The sequence below is a fragment of the Garra rufa genome, chromosome 4 (assembly GCF_049309525.1).
Source record: "Garra rufa chromosome 4, GarRuf1.0, whole genome shotgun sequence".
NCBI lineage: Eukaryota > Metazoa > Chordata > Actinopteri > Cypriniformes > Cyprinidae > Garra > Garra rufa.
In genome coordinates this window covers 31,551,063-31,569,198 of record NC_133364.1, presented here as the reverse complement: position 1 = coordinate 31,569,198, position 18,136 = coordinate 31,551,063, and the positions used below count along the sequence as shown (strand labels likewise).

The window sequence follows — 18,136 nt, the reverse complement described above, 5'->3', positions numbered from 1 at the left end:
TGATCACTGAACTAAGGAGCTGACTGAGACACACCCAGAGATTTAGTTTGAATTAATTTTGTTTTTTGTTAATTATCATTTTGAACAGGACAAAGTGTCAAAGCACAGAAAAACAACTGGTGACGCAACTGAGATCAACTATCATAAAGATGCTGTTTGTTAAAGAGGAGAATAAAGACATAAAGATTGTGGAAGCATTCAGAGTCAAACATGAAGACACTGAGGAACAAACAGGTTGGTTGAATTCACATCATTTGATCCTTATTAAAATGTCCAGCTATACAGAAACAAATTATATTTTGGAAGAAATGTCATGTGGGAGTATAGAACAGAATAAAATTTGTCTCAAAATTACTAGTAAATCCATGCACAGTTACTCACAGTTACTTAATACTTAAGTAGCAATGGGAACATTTATCCACAACCAAATGCCTTTCAATGTTTTTGTGAAATTATGAATTTTATGAATGCCCTGGTTTGTACAGATACAGACATGTTTGTGAATACAAATGTTTTCTTTTGTATTTGTGTATCAGAACTTGTGCATTCAACAATGAAGATGTGAATTTGTCGATCAAGTGGCATGTGTGCATTCATTGATGAATATTCTGAGTCAATCCTATTTGATTCATTTGGATTTTCATTTCAGTTCACATTTATTTAGATTTATTGCTTTTCACGATATACATCATTGCATCATTGCAAAGTTCCTACATTACATTTAGTAGTTGATGAGTGGTGATTATTTTAAAGGTGATGTCCAGTAAATGTCCAGTAAATATCATGCAGTTAGTTGTAGAAACCACACACAAACAGCTTTCAATGAATAAGCCCCAGTGCTATTCATTAATGTGTGCACATATACGCAAAGTGCAAGTTGCGTGTGCAATCATTGACATCATTTCTAAATAAATTCAGTTTGATTCTTTTGTATTTTTTAGACTTTCATTTCACCATTTTAACATTGCACAATTTACACACCAACCAATAGCTTGTGATCCACATGCAACTGAAGCCAAAAAAAATCAGTGCCCACTAGATGGCACTCGATTGCAATGACCTGTAAGGGATGTAGTACTCAATGTCTAATGCTTAAAGGGATAGTTCACCCAAAAATGAAAATTTGATGTTTATCTGCTTACCCCCAGGGCATCCAAGATGTAGGTGACTTTGTTTCCTCAGCAGAACACAAAAGAAGATTTTTAACTCAAGCCGGTGCAGTCTGCCAGACAAATAATGGCAGTGGATGGGCACCAGACCTTTAAAAGTAAACAAAAACATCCACGGACAAATCCAAATTACACCCTGCGGCTCGTGGCGATACATTGATGTCCTAAGACACGAAACGATTGTTTTTTGCGAGAAACTGAACAGTATTTATATCATTTTTTACCTTTGATACACAGCCACGTCCATCTGTCATGAGCACGAGCTTTTAACGGCAGCCATATCACTCTGTAGCCCAAGCTTGGTTGCCCACTGAAACTAAGCAGGGTTGAGCCTGGTCAGTACCTGGATGGGAGACCTCCTGGGAAAACTAGGTTGCTGCCGGAAGAGGTGCTAGTGAGGCCAGCAGGGGGTGCTCACCCTGTGGTCTGTGTGGGTCCTAGCACCCCAGTATAGTGACAGGGACACTATACTGCCAAAAAGCACCGTCTTTCGGATGAGACGTTAAACCGAGGTCCTGACTCTCTGTGGTCATTAAAAATCCCAGGATGTCTTTCGAAAAGAGTAGAGGTGTGACCTTGGCATCCTGGCCAAATTTGCCCATTGCCCTCTGACCATCATGGCCTCCGAATCATCCCCATATTCCCATTGGCTTCATCACTCTTTCTCCTCTCCACCAGTAAGCTGGTGTGTGGTGGGCGTTCTGGCGCACTATGGCTGCCGTCGCATCATCCAGGTAGATGCTGCACACTGGTGGTGGATGAGGAGATACCCCTGACACTGTAAAGCGCTTTGAGTGTCTAGAAAAGCGCTATATAAATGTAACGAATTATTATTATTCATCCGGCTCGTTACACGTGTACAAGCTCTGGCCTAGTATGCACAAACGCTGTAAGGGGAAATCGGTGAAAAGTCCCGGATGAGTTTGCGCAAGCAAAAGTAATCTTTTAGCTTTAAATCGGTTTGAACAATCAGGATAAGCGCAAGTAATTACCATTTTGAATAGCCGCTATACCCACAATCTCTGTGCTCTATGTAAACAATGAGTGTTGTATACATGCGACAGATCGCTTCCGGCATTTGCGTATACTACGCCAGAGTGCTACACATGTAACGTGCCAGATGCTAAACTCGTGCTCAGGACAGATGGACATGGCTGTGTATCAAAGGTATAAAATGATATAAATACTGTTCAGTTTCTCGCAAAAAAAAACAATCGTTTCGTGTCTTAGGACATCAATGTATCGCCACGAGCCTCAGGGTGTAATTTGGATTTGTCTGTGCATGTTTTTTTTTTACTTTTAAAGGTTTGGTGCCCATCTACTGCCATTATTTGGCTGGCAGACTGCACCGGTTTTCGTTAAAACTCTTTGTTTGTGTTCTGCTGAGGAAACAAAGTCACCTACATCTTGGATGCCCTGGGGCTAAGCAGATAAACATCACATTTTCATTTTTGATTGAACTATCTCTTTAACGTCTCTGGTGAACTGAAATGCAATGAATTATCATACCGTCTGGAGAAAATATTCAGGTATTCAGAATATTTTCATTTGGATTTCAGAAATCCTTATTAGTCATATGGGATTGTCTCAGAATATATGTCAACTAATGCACAAATGCCACTTGTTAGCAGAGTCTAACTCCTTCCATTATTTTGTGATTGAGATAGACAACAATACAAAAGATGGCTGTTAATTGTCAGCTGCAGTGGTGCAGAGGGTAAATTGCGTACTTCACTCTTTTCGACATGACCGATCCAGGTTCGAATCCCATTTCTGGCTAACTTTAATCGTCCCTTTTCAAATCTCATATCATATCAGATAGGGATGTATTTTCAGTAAAAATTAAGGACATAATTGAAAAGTTGAAAATAAAGTATCGGTTAGTGTTAGGGTAGGTTTAGGGAGGGCTTATTGTCTCAATAAGGCAGTACTATTTAATAAATAGAATTAACTATAATTTACACTCAGCACAGTATGTAATTACTGCCTAAAGTTTAATGTACTACAATACTGAGGTGCAGATAATTGCGTCTATTTGCAATAAGTATTATACTTTTCAGAACATCCTGCTATTTCAACATAGTGTACATAGAACCCATTGGTATTTGCACAAGTTCCTGGGTTTAATATTTGTATAGATTCGTTAGTAATTTTAAGACTGATTTCATCCCATAGATGGGGATAAAATCCTGGAAGATACCATTACTTTGCGAAAATGAACATAGTTGACAGGACAATATTTTTCTAATATCTTATAAGTAAATTGCAGATTTGAAATTGGTCTGTAATCAACTCAACTTGTTTGAGGTTTGATAATTGCTAAATTAATACCTTTTTAATAGCTTAGTGTGCGTGCAATCTAGTAGGCATGTTTTTAGTTTTGATGTTTGTTGCTTTGTCCTCTTAAAACTGGTTTTAACTTGCATTTGTCTTTTTTTGCCTTAGACTTGATGTCACTGAAAAGGGAAAGTCAAGAACTCGGTATAAAGGAAGATCCGTATGAGATACATCATGATTTTGTAACTGGAGAAAAATCATTTAGTTGCTCACAGACTGAAAAGACACAAAATCAAGCTCAAAAGACAACAAATAGAAGTTATTTAATCTGCCAACACTGTGGAAAAAATTTCAAAAGATTAGGAAACTTTCATTACCACATGAGAATTCACACTGGAGAGAAGCCTTACACATGTCCTCAATGTGGAATAAGTTTTACTCTTAAAGAAACCCTCAGTATGCACATGAGAATTCACACTGGAGAGAAGCCGTTCACTTGCAAACTGTGTGGAAACTGCTTCATTCGAAAATCAGGCCTTAAAAACCACTTGAGGATTCACACTGGAGAAAAGCCTTACATATGTCCTCAATGCCAAAGGAGTTTTACCCATAAACGAAACCTTGATGTCCACATGAGAATTCACACTGAAGAGAAGCCTCACACCTGCAAACATTGTGGAAAGGGTTTCGTTCGAAAAACAAACCTCGAAAACCACATGAGAACTCACAGTGGAGAGAAGCCGTACACATGCTCTCAATGTGCAAAAGGATTTGCATTTAAACAAAACTTTGATACCCACATGAGAGTTCATACTGGAGAGAAACCTTTCACCTGCCAACAATGTGGAAAGTGTTTTACCCAAAAAGCAAACCTTAATGTTCACATGAGAATTCACAACGGAGAAAGCCCTTTCACCTGCCAACAGTGTGGAAAGTGTTTCACTCAAAAAGGAAACCTTAAAAAACACATGAACATTCACACTGGTGAGAAGCCTTAAAAATGTTTTGATCGTTTCAAACATAAAGTTGCCCTTTGACGTGTATGATCACACCGGTGGGATTAGAACATTCTGTGTGTCACGTGATATGTGTTAAACAAATTTTAAATTGAACATAAGATCAATATCAAAAACAGTGCATCTTATACTCATGAACTAAACAAGATTTGCCAGTTTTTGCTGTGAGATGTTGCTCCACTGTAGTCACATGATGTGGCATTACAGGGACAATCAATAGTCTTCCTCTCGCAATGTCTTAGGCCTCAGATATTGCAGTTTATTGCTCTGGCCACATCTGCAGTTCTCATTCCTCCTTCAGCAGGACTATGTTCACACAGGTAATCAGGAACCCCAGTAGAAACCCCAGGACAGTAGGAAAAGTCTTTAATGTCTTAAATTGCTATAACTGTGACTAGAGCAGTGGTCTCAAACTCAATTCCTGGAGGGCCACTGCTCTGCAGAGTTTAACTCCAACTCACACCTGCTTGGAAGTTCCTAGCAATCCTGAAGAGCTTGATTAACTGGATCAGGTGTGCTTGATTAAGGTCGAAGCTAATGCTGCGTTCCAGGCAGGTTTTTGAGCTCGTAAATCACGACTTCAAATCACGACTCACAACTTGGAGTGTTCCAGTCAAGTCACCCCAAACTGCCTGAGCGCATTTATTATTATTGCATTTTTATTAATTAGTTTGCAACGTTATATTGTCCTAAAGTCAGTTTTTTCACTGTGTACCACTTGCATAAACTCTGCACCCGTAGGTGCTGACATAGTGGTTTCGCGGGCTATGTCACGTCGGAACTGGGACTATATCGATCTAGCACGAGTTCACGAGTGGGAAGTCACGGGTTTGGGTGCACTTTCACGGGTAGAAGGTTGGAAAAACACGAGTAACGGGTTGCCTGGAACGCGGCATAAACTCGGTTCCTCGGTTCTCCGTCCTCCATCCTATGACCCGGAAACCAATCAAGCTCAGCTATCTTGTTGGACAACTCAATTCTCTAATTGCACCGTGAGGAGGCTTCCTGAGGAGTCTTGAGAAAGAATACACAGGTCTATCCTTTGCGGAATTTTTTTTTGTTAATAACTATTATGAATGCCTTAAATAACGAACTTTAACAACAAATGGGCGGATCCCTTTAGCACAGCTGATGATGCTCTGAAGTGACACTTGAGTGGTCGAGAATATTCCAATGTTCATCCTTTGAGTCCTCCGACCTCATTTCCTTTCCTTAAATCCTTCCCACGTACCCTAAGGGAAAGGAGCTAAGTCACGAGGAAAGGAAGCAAGGAAAGGCAACGAGGATGCAGAAATAATAAATGACAAGCACCCCAAGAATTGAGTTTGAGACCAATTGGCTAGAGTTTACGCTCTGTGCTTGCATGAGAAACCATAACTCTCCTATACCAGCAGATGGCAGTGGTCTGTATCTGGCATTCAAACAGGGATACTGTAAGACCTAGAACTCTGGATTTAAAAAGCAAGCAGCATTTGCTTCTACCATTGCTTAAACCAGCTGCGTTCATGTAGCTTTTTTTAAGCATGTTTGCTAAGTTGCAAATGACACTAGCATTGCTAGGCCATTGCTTGGTCTTCTTGTGGGTAATAAAAGAAACTGCACTAAATGGATAAAATCGTGGATACTGCAACGACAGGCACAAGAAGCCTCCTAAAATTTTCAAACCTGTGTTGAGAGCTGGAGGCAACTGAAACTCTGATGGAAAATTTGCTTGGCTTTATCCTGCTCGGTTTTTAGAACTTCTCGCTTCACTCATTCAAGGGCAATATACAAACTATCGAGATTGCATCTCAGTTGGGGAACGTTTGATGATTACCTATGTTTCTTGACAACAGGGAAGGCAAGCTAAAATTTGTGCTATTTTAACATTACTTCTAAAACAGTTTTAGTTTTGATTGAGCTTTGTGAGCTTTGTAAACGGCTTTGATTTTGAAAAAAAAAAAAAGCTTGGACTTGGAGGAGGAAGTGTACTTGCAGATGAAACCTATCAAACCTAAAGGGATAGCTCACAGAAAAATAAGAATTCTGTCATTATTTACTCACCCTCATGTTGTTCTAAACCCATAAGACCTTTATCTGCAGAACACAGATGAAATATTTTTAAAGAAATCCGAGAGCTCTGATTTCTTTAAAATTCTTCATAGACAGAAAAGGTCCCACCATGTGACAACAGTGGTTTAACCTTAATTTTATGAAGTTACAAGAATACTTTTTGTGCGCATACGTCATGGTACTCTCAATATTGGCGGTAGACTGTCTCGGAAGAGAAGAAACCTAGCTTCTCATAGTTTCATAAAATTATGATTGAACCTCCAATCCTTACTATGTTTCTGTGCCTTGACCATGGAAGTACCCTTGATGTCTACACTGAAAAAAAAGGCAATGTGGAGGTTGTTGAATTTTTAAATTTGCATTTCGCATTACTTACATGATAATTTATGCTTCCCATCTAAACATATTTTAATCATGCACCATGTATTTATTCTGTAAGGATGTTCAGTCAGATAGAATTAATCATGTTGAAGCTAAATTAAGTAGTTATGTCTTCTTCAGAAAGCCCGCCCCTTTGCGAACGAAGCAGATTCACATCTGTCGTCATTTTGTATCTCACTTTGGATGGAATCGGAGCTCTACACTGAGGTAACGTAATTAAACCTTGAAAATAAAATTTAGTTTAGAGTAGCCATTCATTATATAAATGTGCACATTTTCACTCAGGTTTTATGTACTTTATGTACTTGTAGAGCTCTCGGATTTCATCAAAAATATCTTACATTTTTGTTCTAAAGATGACTGAAGGTCTTAGGGGGTTGGAACAACATGAGGGTGAGTTATTAATGATGGAATTTTCATTTTTTGGTGAACTGTCTCTTTAAGTATGGTTTATAGCACAAAAAAACGTTTAATGAAATGAAGAAACTTAATAATTAATCTACAGTACATATTGTATGCATCTACATATGTGCTTTATCTCAGCTGTATGGAAGGCTAAATATGCTTCATTTAACTTTGGAAAGGGTGTAGAATCCATGCTGTATAGATAACAAAGATATGTGCTTTTCCACATTTTCAGGGGGAAGCTTCTGTAGCCTTTCTTGCAAGCTCTTTGTGGGTGTTTCAATGATTTGGCAATTTGTTCCTGAAAACCTGTGTTGCAATCTACCAGCTTTTGAAAGAAAATACTTGAATGTATGCGTTTTCTGGTTTTGATAACGTTTATAGTCTCAATTGTAGGCATTTGTACAAGTTTTTAAGGTCTGAAAACTAAAGTAGCTGAAATATTGAACAATAATATAATTCTTTAATACAATGGTCTTTTTTAAATCTTGTTTTTCAGTGCTGAGTGGAAGAGTCTCAGAAAGTCACTGATGGATTTCAGGCTCAGTGGAACTTCCCAAACTGTGTGGGTGCTCTAGATTGAAAGCACATCAATATTCACCTCCCATCAGGAACTGGATCAGCATTCTAGTTACAAGCATGCATTTTCCATAGTTTTGATGGCACTGGTTGACCTCAACTACAGATTCCTGTTTGTAGATGTTGGTTGCAATGGTTGGGTATCAGATGGTGGAGTGTTCGGTGGAAGCTCGCTGCAAGATGCACCGGAGAATAGAGCATCCAACATCCCTGTCCCTACACCACTTTCTGGTTCTGACCAGCTGGCTCCTTATTGCAATGTGGCAGATGAGGCATTTTCTTTTGAGGATTACCTCATAAAGCCAAGACAAACCACAGGCTAACTGTAGAGCACTGGACCTGCACTGGAGGGCCAATGCACTGCAGAGTTTAGCTCTAAACTTACCTACCTGTGATTTTTCTAATGACCCTGAAGACAGTGATTAGCATGCTCAGGTGGACTGAATGCTGTGAGCTGTATATGGCAGGAATTGATCAGGAAGGACCAGATCATGACATTGCACCATGAAGACGGTGATAAGACTCTAACCAACAGCAAGCCTCTCTTTCACAAACAACCATTTTCACAACACAAATTTCATGCAGATAAATACTGAAATTGGTGTAGTGACTTTTCAGTGGGGCAAAATATAGGAACTGAAAAGATGTGGTTTTCTGAACCACTACTTTGTTTTAACTGTAGGATTGTATGCTCCTGAAGTCCCAAAATAAAGTTGTAATACACGGTTTTTTGTGTTTATTTTGAAATGTAAAAGAAATTTTCAAATTTAAATAAAAATGTATTTGAATTTTGAAATGTAAAGAGTGAAATACAAAACTTTGACTTGCAATAGGCCTTCCCACACTGTCTGTGATCACAGGAGATTCATTTCAAATACATTTTATATTCAAATACAGCAGGGACGGGCAACTTTGATAAGGATGAGGGCCAGAATTTGTTGTCCTTTATACCAAGGGGCCAGATTACTAATTCACACTCACATGATTTTACAGCATCTTCCTCAATATGTTATTCAGGGAAACTTTATTGAGGGAAATCGACGCACAATTAGTTCAATGTGTATGTGTTTCTTTAAAGATTCTAACTATAAAACTGCAATTATGCTAATTTAAAGTAAATGTAAATCTCAATTGCACTGAATGTACGACAAACAAAGGTCCTAGCCTACAGGACTTTTACAAAATAATATGTTTTTGGCAATTTATTTCAGGTTATTACCAAAAACTACCAAAGATATCCATAACTGAATATTAGAATATAACCATTCAGTGCTGAATATCTATAGCTTGCTAGCCCCCAAACACATGCACATGCCCTTTCAGTTCAGAGAACAATCATAGTTCTTCAATTTTTGATTGTGAGTTTCTGCTTTTCTTGGATTTTACATTGGATGTCAGAAATTCGATGTGCTACTGTTTGGCGTGACAAAGATTGTTCTTGGCCATTTTCTCATCTCCAAATGTTTTAGTCATCTTATTTGAGCACTGCTTGACTGCTAATTAAGCCATTTGTGCCAGGTTGGGCAGAAAGCTATTGTAATAATGTAAATTATGTGAAAAATAATGCATTTTTCGAACCACCGAGCATGAGAGCATGTTCTAGTGCACCACCAAAACAAAATAAAAACTTTGTAAAAGAGCATAATAGGGCCCCTTTAATAACTGATCAACAACAAATATGTATTAAAATTAAGATACAGATTATACAAAATGAAATTTGTTCAAAAAAGGGATTTTCAATAAACAAAACCCTATGAAGTGGTCAAAAATTGTGTCTGACCCACTCCATTTTTCACAGCGTATTGCCGTCCAATTCATACCACGTCCTTTATGACGTTTACAAATTACACAAACTTCTTTCATAATTAACATATTACACTGAAACAAAACACAAATATTTAAACATGAAAGTAAATAATAAAAAAATAATCTTAAATGGCTACAATATATAATCGCACTTTGTGTTTCCGTTTGACACCGAACGTCAAACTCATCTGTGCCGCTTTTTGATCATTCTTGAGGTAAACTTTTGCCTGTTTGGTGATCAAAAACAGCTTTAGATCGCCACTTGAACTACATCTGATGCATATGGTGTATGCGTGATACCTGTGAATTGTCGGTGCGACGTTGCACTTTTGCTCGGTGTGTTGCTAACATATTTGGTTCTTTTGAATAAATGATTGTTCTAAAATAGAAGCAGTTAAACTGTGAGAATATACGTACAACATCTATATGTATGTAACAGCAATACTATGGCCTTTGTGTAGATATTTTAAGCTTCAGGCTTTAGAGGGCACATAGGTCTGAAGTAATGAATTTAGGTAAAGGGGTGCAGAGCCAGTGGTGGTTTTTCAGGCAAACATTAATGCCTTGATAAAATGATAACTTCAATTACAGTTTCAGTGAAAAATTAAATTTAGTACATCACTATTACATGGCTAAATTGGTATGCAAACTCGGTATCATATTAATGTAAGTTAATTAATGTAGTTTTTAGGGACCAAGCACTGAAAGTGCGTAGGCACCTATTGTATCCGTTAGAATTCTTCTTCTTCGTCATATTCTTCTGCTCTTGAGTCTACGGCAGCCCACAGAACCGCTTGCGGGAAAGTTGTGGAATTTGGCACACTGATAGTCTCAACATTAAACAGCAAATTTGCAGTCTCTAACTCAAACTCTACAGCGCCACCACTTGTCCAAAGTTTCACTCATGTTTATGCTATGAACAGTAAGGCACAGAATCAAAATTCTTTTTTCTCTACATCCTTGGGTCATGCCGAGTCAAATAAAGTCAAAATTTCAAAAATCGTAAGGTTTATTTTTTTCTATTTTTAATAGTTCGTAAAATCAGATTTTTCAAACTCGCCCTCGACGGTTTGTCTGATTTTTACCTAAATTGGCTCAGATCATCTTCAGAATTCAAGTTGATTAGTCGAACCAAGTGTGCTGTACTAGTCCTGAAAAGTGAAGCCAAAACATTTTGATCGCCCCCTCCGGTGGCTGGCTGCAGGATAGGTCATAAACTCCGCCCTCTCCATGTAATCTAAAGGGACGTGAAAAATATTTTTTCTCCAAAGATGTAGAAATTGCCATTGACTACAATAGAGTATTATAATATAAAATTCTAAATGAAACGTTTTGAGACAGTGCCACCTTGTGGTCAAAAGTGATAATTTATTAAATTGTATTACTGGTGCATGTTTTTTTTTCTTATTTTTCATACATTTTGACTAAAATCACTTTAAAATGGCTTCAATTATTCATTGCTGCAGTTGGTCTGATGCATCCCTTGACTAGTGCTTGGCTTGGCACTTATATATTTTTTAATTATTATTCATTGTTTTCTTAAGGCAGGACAACTTAATGTAACACTATTTTATTTCAAAAAGCATTTTTATTCATTCCACTGAACATTCTTACCACTTGTTTTTACAACGCAGGGTTTTGAATTAACTGTGTTATAGTAAAATATTGTATGATGCTCCTAAAACAGAATTCTGATGTGAACAATTGTTTCTGTCATTTCACTTTTCCCCATGGTCTAGTCTTCCAAAAGCAAACAGAAATTGCAATATTGAATTGCAGTACTTGAACCGCAGTTCTTAAAAATAAAAAAATGAAAGCCCATGAAACAAAACCATAGTCAAAACTATTTAAAACTGTGCCATTTTATTAGTTGCAGAGCGATTTGGAAACTCTTCCCACACATGCACAACTTTTTAGGTGATGAGAAAATAAATTATTACACTGATCATAATGAAATCACCTTCTTTGAGAGTGAACGTTTAGGTCATTTTTGTAATAGCTCCCTTTTGTAAACTTGTTACACAGAGGAGCACAACGTCTTTCCAGAATGAGTTTGCAAATGTTTGAGGTCTTTTTGATGCGCAAAACATTTCACAAAGGGTCTCTCCAAATGCTTATTAAGAATTACTTTATGTCTGAAGGTCATACACTCATACTACTGCTGAAATTTGCATCTCATGCACTGTACATGGACCCTTGTGTATGCATGCAAACAAAGTATACTTCAGCCTTGAGGTTTAGTTTTGCTGTAAAGTTCTTCCACACAATTTGCATGATTAATGCTTCTCGCTGGTGTGAATTCTCATGTGCCTGTTAAAGCTTGATTGTTGAGTGAAACTGTTTCCACACTGAGGGCATGTGTAAGGCCTCTCGCCAGTGTGAATTCTCATGTGCCTTTTAAGGCTTTCTGCTTTAATGAAACTATTTCCACACATATTGCAGGGGTAAGGCCTTTCTCCAGTGTGAACCCTCATGTGGACTTTAAGGTTTCCTGGTTGACTGAAACATTTTCCACACTGTTGGCAGCTGAAAGGCTTCTCTCCAGTGTGAATCCTCATGTGGACTTTAAGGTTTCCTTGTTGATCGAAACTCTTTCCACACTGTTTGCACGTGAAAGGCCTCTCTCCTGAATGAATCATCATGTGGTTTTTAAGGTTCTTTTTTTGAATGAAACCATTTCCACACAGTTGGCAGGTGAAAGGCTTCTTCCCTGTGTGAATTGTTAAGTGGGTATCAAAAGAGTTTTTATGTGTAAAACGCCTTCCACATTGAGGGCATGTGTAAGGCTTCTCTCCAGTATGAATTCTCATGTGCCTTATATAGTTTCCTTTTTCAGTGAAACCATTTCCACATATTTTGCAGTTGTAAGGTTTCTCTCTGGTGTGAACCCTCATATGTTTTTTAAGGTTTCCTTTTAGTGGGAAACTATTGCCACACAGTTGGCAAGTGTAAGGCTTCTCTCCGGTGTGAACTCTCATATGTTTTTGAAGGTTTCCTTTTTCAGTGAAAGTATTTCCACAGACTTGGCAAGCAAAAGGCCTCTCTCCGGTGTGAATTCTCATGTGTCTTTTAAGGTTGGCTTTGTCAGGGAAACTCTTTCCACACTGTTGGCAGGTGTAAGGCTTCTCGCCGGTGTGAATTCGCATGTGGACTTTAAGTTTTTCTTGTCGACTCAAACTCTTTCCACACTGCTTGCAAGTGAAATGACTTCTAGTTCCGGTCTTTTTAGCTCTTTTTTGTGAGCAATTCTTTGCAGTCTGTGAGCAACTAAATGATTTTTGTCCAGTTGTGAAATCCTGTTTCTTAGACTGATCTTCATCTTGCATTTCATTCAGTACTTCACGGTCCCCTTTCAGGTCTAGAGTGAAAAGAGATAAACACAAGTTAATCATCCATTTAAAAACTACAGCATTAGAACAGAACTAAATAATGGCTAAATCAGTGTCAAACTTTGCTCCTTAAGGGTCACAGTCGTGCATAGTTTAGCCAAACTCTAGAGGGTTGTGGCCCTCCACAAACTGAATTTGACATCCATGGTATGAAATATTAGAAAAATATTATCTTTACCCAACAAACAAACTACGTGTTGAGAGTTATTTGAACTACCGCCAAACTAACAACCTCTGGTTTACGTGACAACAAAAACATGGCATCAAGACTAGGCCCATATTCACAAAACATTTTATCTTACCACAAAAAGTTCTCATAAATAGCAGTAAAAGTTTTTATCTAAGAGTTTTATCTTAAAACCTATTCACAAAGCTGCTGAAAGAAACTTTTTCAGCAGTTAGTTGCTTTTAGGAAATGCATCTCAGGGCAGTTTAGGGTTCTAGGATTCAGGAATTCTAGGAGATGATGAACTAAAAGTCTTTGACACCTCTTAAGCTTGAGCCAGGTTCCAGCCAAGGACTTTTGTTAGTGTATTTTTTAAGTGTGCTTTGAATGATTTAAAACTTAGTTCAATGTACACTTTTATATAGCTATCCTAAGTTTAAATGAATTCAATTTTATTTAAAATCTATTAGTAATGTAACAGTTATAAGTACATTTTCTCAACTGTGCTACTTAATTACACTCAGGGCTCTGAACCGGTTCAAGGAACGAAAACGAAAAACGAAAACAAATGACATTGAACAGGAACAAAAACGAAAACAAAATCAATTTTAATCGTTCTGAACAGAAACGGAAACAGAAATTCCAAATTAACCGGTTAATAACGGTATTTTTATCGTTCTCTTTATTATGTCAATTTGGCAGACCAAAAACATGAATTCAAATTGTGTGTGCAAATGCGACGGTGACGCATACAACGTGAAATGCCCGGCGAAGCAGACGTCATCATCATAAGCAGAGCCCTTTCTGATGCGACGAGCTTAAGGTTACCAAGCACCTGGCTGTTTCATGTGCAAAGGTATGTTCAGGTTTAAGTTATTGTAGCCTAATTAAAACTTGTAGTTTAAGGCCCTGATCACAACGAACGCGTTTTTGCAGTGAGAGGCGCCTTTTTTGAATGGTTTTCTGTTGGCAGTGAGTGTTACGCGCTGCTTATGCGCCCCGGTCGCCTCGCGTTTTCGCCGCCTGCTGCGCCTCGCGTTTTCGCAGAAGCGCTCTGAGCGCCTGAAGTTGTAAAAAAAAAGCAACTCTGAGCGGAAAAACGCCATTTGCGTTTTTTCCATTGTCCAATCAAATGAATGGAGAGGCGGGCCTTCTGTTGTGGTGATGAAAGTTTACCGTTGCTTAAAAAGTCCGGAGACTGCAAGAAATGGAGGAAAAACTTTTGGTGTCTGTCGTGGGTAAACCGGAGCTGTATTTTTTGGGGTTTCTGCTAATATGACAGTTTAATTAACAGCAAAAAACAAAGATTTTAGAGCACTCGCGCTATAATTCTTTGATTTGACTGACTGGACAGCTGTTTTGGTTGTTGCCTAGCAACATAAAAAACCGCAGCACACTGCTCTTTTTTAAAAGTCACCAAAAAAAAAAAAAAAAAGGCAGTGCTGTGCGCCTCACGTTTTTAGAACTAAAAGACGCGTTCAGTGTGATCGGGGCCTATAGGTAATAGATTCACTTTTGCTGAAGCCCATCCAGTTTTTCCAGTAGCCTATTTGGTATATTATAATTGAAGTTGTTGATCTGTTGTGTTTAATGTAAAAAAAAAAAAAGAAATCTGTTGTTGTTTTATTATGTTACAATGCGTTATGTTTTATTTTACTTTTATGCATTAAATGTAAAATCATATCCACTATCTGGAGTTCTGTTTTGTTTGAGTGAAAATAGCCTATAATAGGCTATTATGTATATTAGGTAATAAATCAACAGGTTTTTATCGCAGATTAAGCCGTGTGCTCAGGATGTTAAGCGGATGGTCTTGAAGGGGCTTATTGCGCTATAGTATTATCAAACAAGAAAATAGTTTTAAAAAAATTATTAGCGCATTTGTAACGAGTTTCCAGGTGAACTCGTTTACTTTCGGTTTTAAAGACATTAAGTTTAAATGACACGAACACGGAATTTGGTTTAATCATTTGTAAACATAATGCCAAACATGTTGCCAAACATGTTATTAAAAGGCACACTCTATCTATCTATCTATCTATCTATCTAATAAAATAACGTTATTAACCGGTATTTTTTCTAGAAAACCGTTTTCGGAACGTATTGTTTAATGAGGAACGCAAGAACAGAAACGTCATAATATCGATTCTGCTCGGAGTGAACCGAATGGATTTTTTTTTTTCGTTTTTAAGCCCTGATTACACTTAAAATCAGTTTAAGTGTAAAGTACCAGAAGTGTTTTATAACTGCATTGCTTAAGAGTGTGCTATGATCGCTTTACCTGAAATGTAATGTGCATATATTCATTATTGGTTTTTGGAATATTGGGGCTACTTTTTTGACAAACCTGACTCTTGTAGGACGGTGGGATAAATGCTACTTAAAGTGTTAGAGGAATAAGTCTAAAAGAGCAAAATGCTAAGTTGTGACAAAAGACAAATGTTCAAAAGAATTAACACATTGAATTAACAAAAAAAAAGAAAAGTAAATGCATCTTGAAACCACTTGCTGTTCACTTGAATGAAGACCTTTCAATCAATTTGGTAACGCATTTACATTTTTTTTAGAACTCATTGCATCTAACATTTACTTCCTCTTTCACTCCTGATCTGCTGCTAATTGTTTCATTTTGTATTTAACTTTTTTAGGATGTTGAATATAGCTCAGCAGGACATTTCAATAAGGATCAAATAACCAGTTCAGCTTTGAGAATGAAAACTAACCTGTTTGTTCCTCAGTATCTTCATGGTTGACTCTGAATACTTCTTCAATCGCCATGTCTTCACTCTCCTCTTTAATAATCACAATCCTTATTTGTTCCTCAGTGTCTTCATGTTTGACTCGGAATCCCTCTTCAAACATGTCTTCACTCTCCTCTTTAATAAACGCCATTTTCATAATAGTGGATCTCCGTTGCTTCACCAGGAGTTTTCCCTGTGTGTTTGAACACCTCCGTCCTGTTTAGGATGAAACATGTTAACAGAAAGAAAGTTAAATCCAAACTAAATCTTTGGGTGCGTCTCATCTCCCTAGGTCAGTAGTAAGCAAACTGGTAGGGGAGTCAGACAGGGTAGGGTTAATGTACTTACATCTCCTAATCTAATAAAAAAACAAAAAACAAAGCTAGCACTACAGATAAAAAAAAAAAAAAAACTACATACAGTCATGTTTTAGATGTTTAGTTGTAATTAACATTATTAAATAGACTCCACTTTCATGAAAACATTTGCAGTTGGTTTGTAAAAGTTAACATTGCATGTTTGTTTGTTCTTCTCGTTGAATTTACACTGTTTTGCAGCAGGTGATTTGATCATTTTATTACAATAAATTCATCATTTTGCGAAGCAACTGATTCAACTGACTCGAAGTTTCGAAAAGCTCAGTTTATGAACATGATAAATTATTTCATGATATAGGAAGCGAAATGAGACGCACCTTTTCTGTTACTTGCGTGTGGATGCGCTTTATTCATAAAACAGTGTTTAGTAATGTTACTAGATAAAGTATTACAGTGCTGCATCTGTAATAATAAACTCATTTCACCGTTATATATACATTTAAACGGGTTGTATTAATTTACACACTTTAAATGCCTAGAAACAAACCTCCAGCCGAATGACAGACGCAGCAGCGCGGCGCAGCCTCAATGACATCATGATCGTCAGGCCAAAATAAAAGTTTTGTTCACACGCTGAACTGATAGAAATTCACATACATGACAGGCATACAAATAATAAGATAATTGAATAATTTAGGTGGAAAAACGCAGATTCCCCAAAACTATCAATACAATAAATCAATCCATTTCTATAGCTTGGCTTATATCTAAATGTAAGTAAGTCAAGCGCTAACAAATACCAAACAATATTCTCAGCCAAGGATAAAATCTTCAGGTTCGTCGATTTACAAAGGATAGGGGTTTTATAGAATATATATATTTCAAATATATAGAATATATATTTCAAACTCACAAATGATTTAAAATAAATCATTACAACTAAATATGTGGTTGCAGAGAGATCTACCTATTATTATCTAATTTATTAACTAAAATTTAATCACAGTATAACAGTAAATATCCACATTATTCTATTTCAATTGTCAACTGTCTAATTAAAATTTCAACTATATTTGGAAAAATAAAATGTTTTTTTTTTTAATTAAAGGGCAATGGCTATAAATGATTACATCAAAGTTTAAGTTTGAGTTTTAAACAATTGACTGTCTGAATAGAAAACATGTATCCATATTTTCTTTATTAAAATTAATATATTAATATATAATATAAACAAGCTAAGCAACAATATAAAACAAACAGGTGCTCCTTTACTAGAAATTAATTTTCAATCCTCCATAATACCTTAATGTGAAATAACAGAGACATACTTAAATAAACATATAAAGTAGCAAACATATGGTCATATGATATGTCTTTTTGATCTTATTGATTTCGGTGGTAATATTCTTTTAGAGAATTTTGTTTATAATAAAATGCACTATTTTTGCACTATAAAGGATTATGATCATGGGTGGATTGGCCATCTGGCTATATCTACATATATAAAAATTGTATCGCTTGCACGATTTGTGGAGGACTGGTCATCTGGAGCCCAGGGAGTTTTCCTGCTGGGCTGCTGTACAATTCATTTAGCTGATTTTATTAAGAAACCAGTAGGAAACAATACAGAGTATATAAAAATGTCAAAACTCCAAGAAACACAACAAGCATATCGCTAACAACAACAACAACAAAAACTAAATAACTGAGAAAACTGCATAGCCCAGTGGTTCCCAATCCCAGTCCACATGGGGGGAAAAAATCTATATAGGATACTTTAATGCAGGCTTTTGCGAGCGGGATGAGATAACATATATTTCCGCAGGACCGGGTGGGAC

General features: G+C 37.1%; 2 protein-coding genes across 2 annotated transcripts; one reads left to right on the top strand and one right to left on the bottom strand.

The window, feature by feature from the left end:
* Window positions 1-96: 96 nt before the first annotated feature.
* Window positions 97-8,606, top strand: LOC141333875 (uncharacterized). Its single transcript, XM_073839034.1, has 3 exons — window positions 97-234; window positions 3,615-4,430; window positions 7,800-8,606. The coding sequence occupies exons 1-3, from the start codon at window positions 150-152 to the stop codon at window positions 7,829-7,831; spliced, it is 933 nt and encodes a 310-aa protein (XP_073695135.1). The 5' UTR covers window positions 97-149; the 3' UTR covers window positions 7,832-8,606.
* A 2,923-nt stretch (window positions 8,607-11,529) lies between these two features.
* LOC141333853 (uncharacterized) lies at window positions 11,530-16,193 on the bottom strand. Its single transcript, XM_073839004.1, has 2 exons — window positions 15,964-16,193; window positions 11,530-13,043 (listed from the first exon to the last, which is right to left on the bottom strand). The coding sequence occupies exons 1-2, from the start codon at window positions 16,136-16,138 to the stop codon at window positions 11,962-11,964; spliced, it is 1,257 nt and encodes a 418-aa protein (XP_073695105.1). The 5' UTR covers window positions 16,139-16,193; the 3' UTR covers window positions 11,530-11,961.
* Window positions 16,194-18,136: the final 1,943 nt, after the last annotated feature.

Coding starts and splice junctions, on each gene's coding strand:
- LOC141333875 (XM_073839034.1), top strand. CDS start 150: ATGCTGTTTGTTAAAGAGGAGAATAAAGACATAAAGATTGTGGAAGCA. Junction 235..3,614: donor AGACACTGAGGAACAAACAG/GTTGGTTGAATT, acceptor TTTTTGCCTTAG/ACTTGATGTCACTGAAAAGG. Junction 4,431..7,799: donor ACACATGAACATTCACACTG/GTGAGAAGCCTT, acceptor CTTGTTTTTCAG/TGCTGAGTGGAAGAGTCTCA.
- LOC141333853 (XM_073839004.1), bottom strand. CDS start 16,138: ATGAAAATGGCGTTTATTAAAGAGGAGAGTGAAGACATGTTTGAAGAG. Junction 13,044..15,963: donor AGATACTGAGGAACAAACAG/GTTAGTTTTCAT, acceptor TTTTCACTCTAG/ACCTGAAAGGGGACCGTGAA.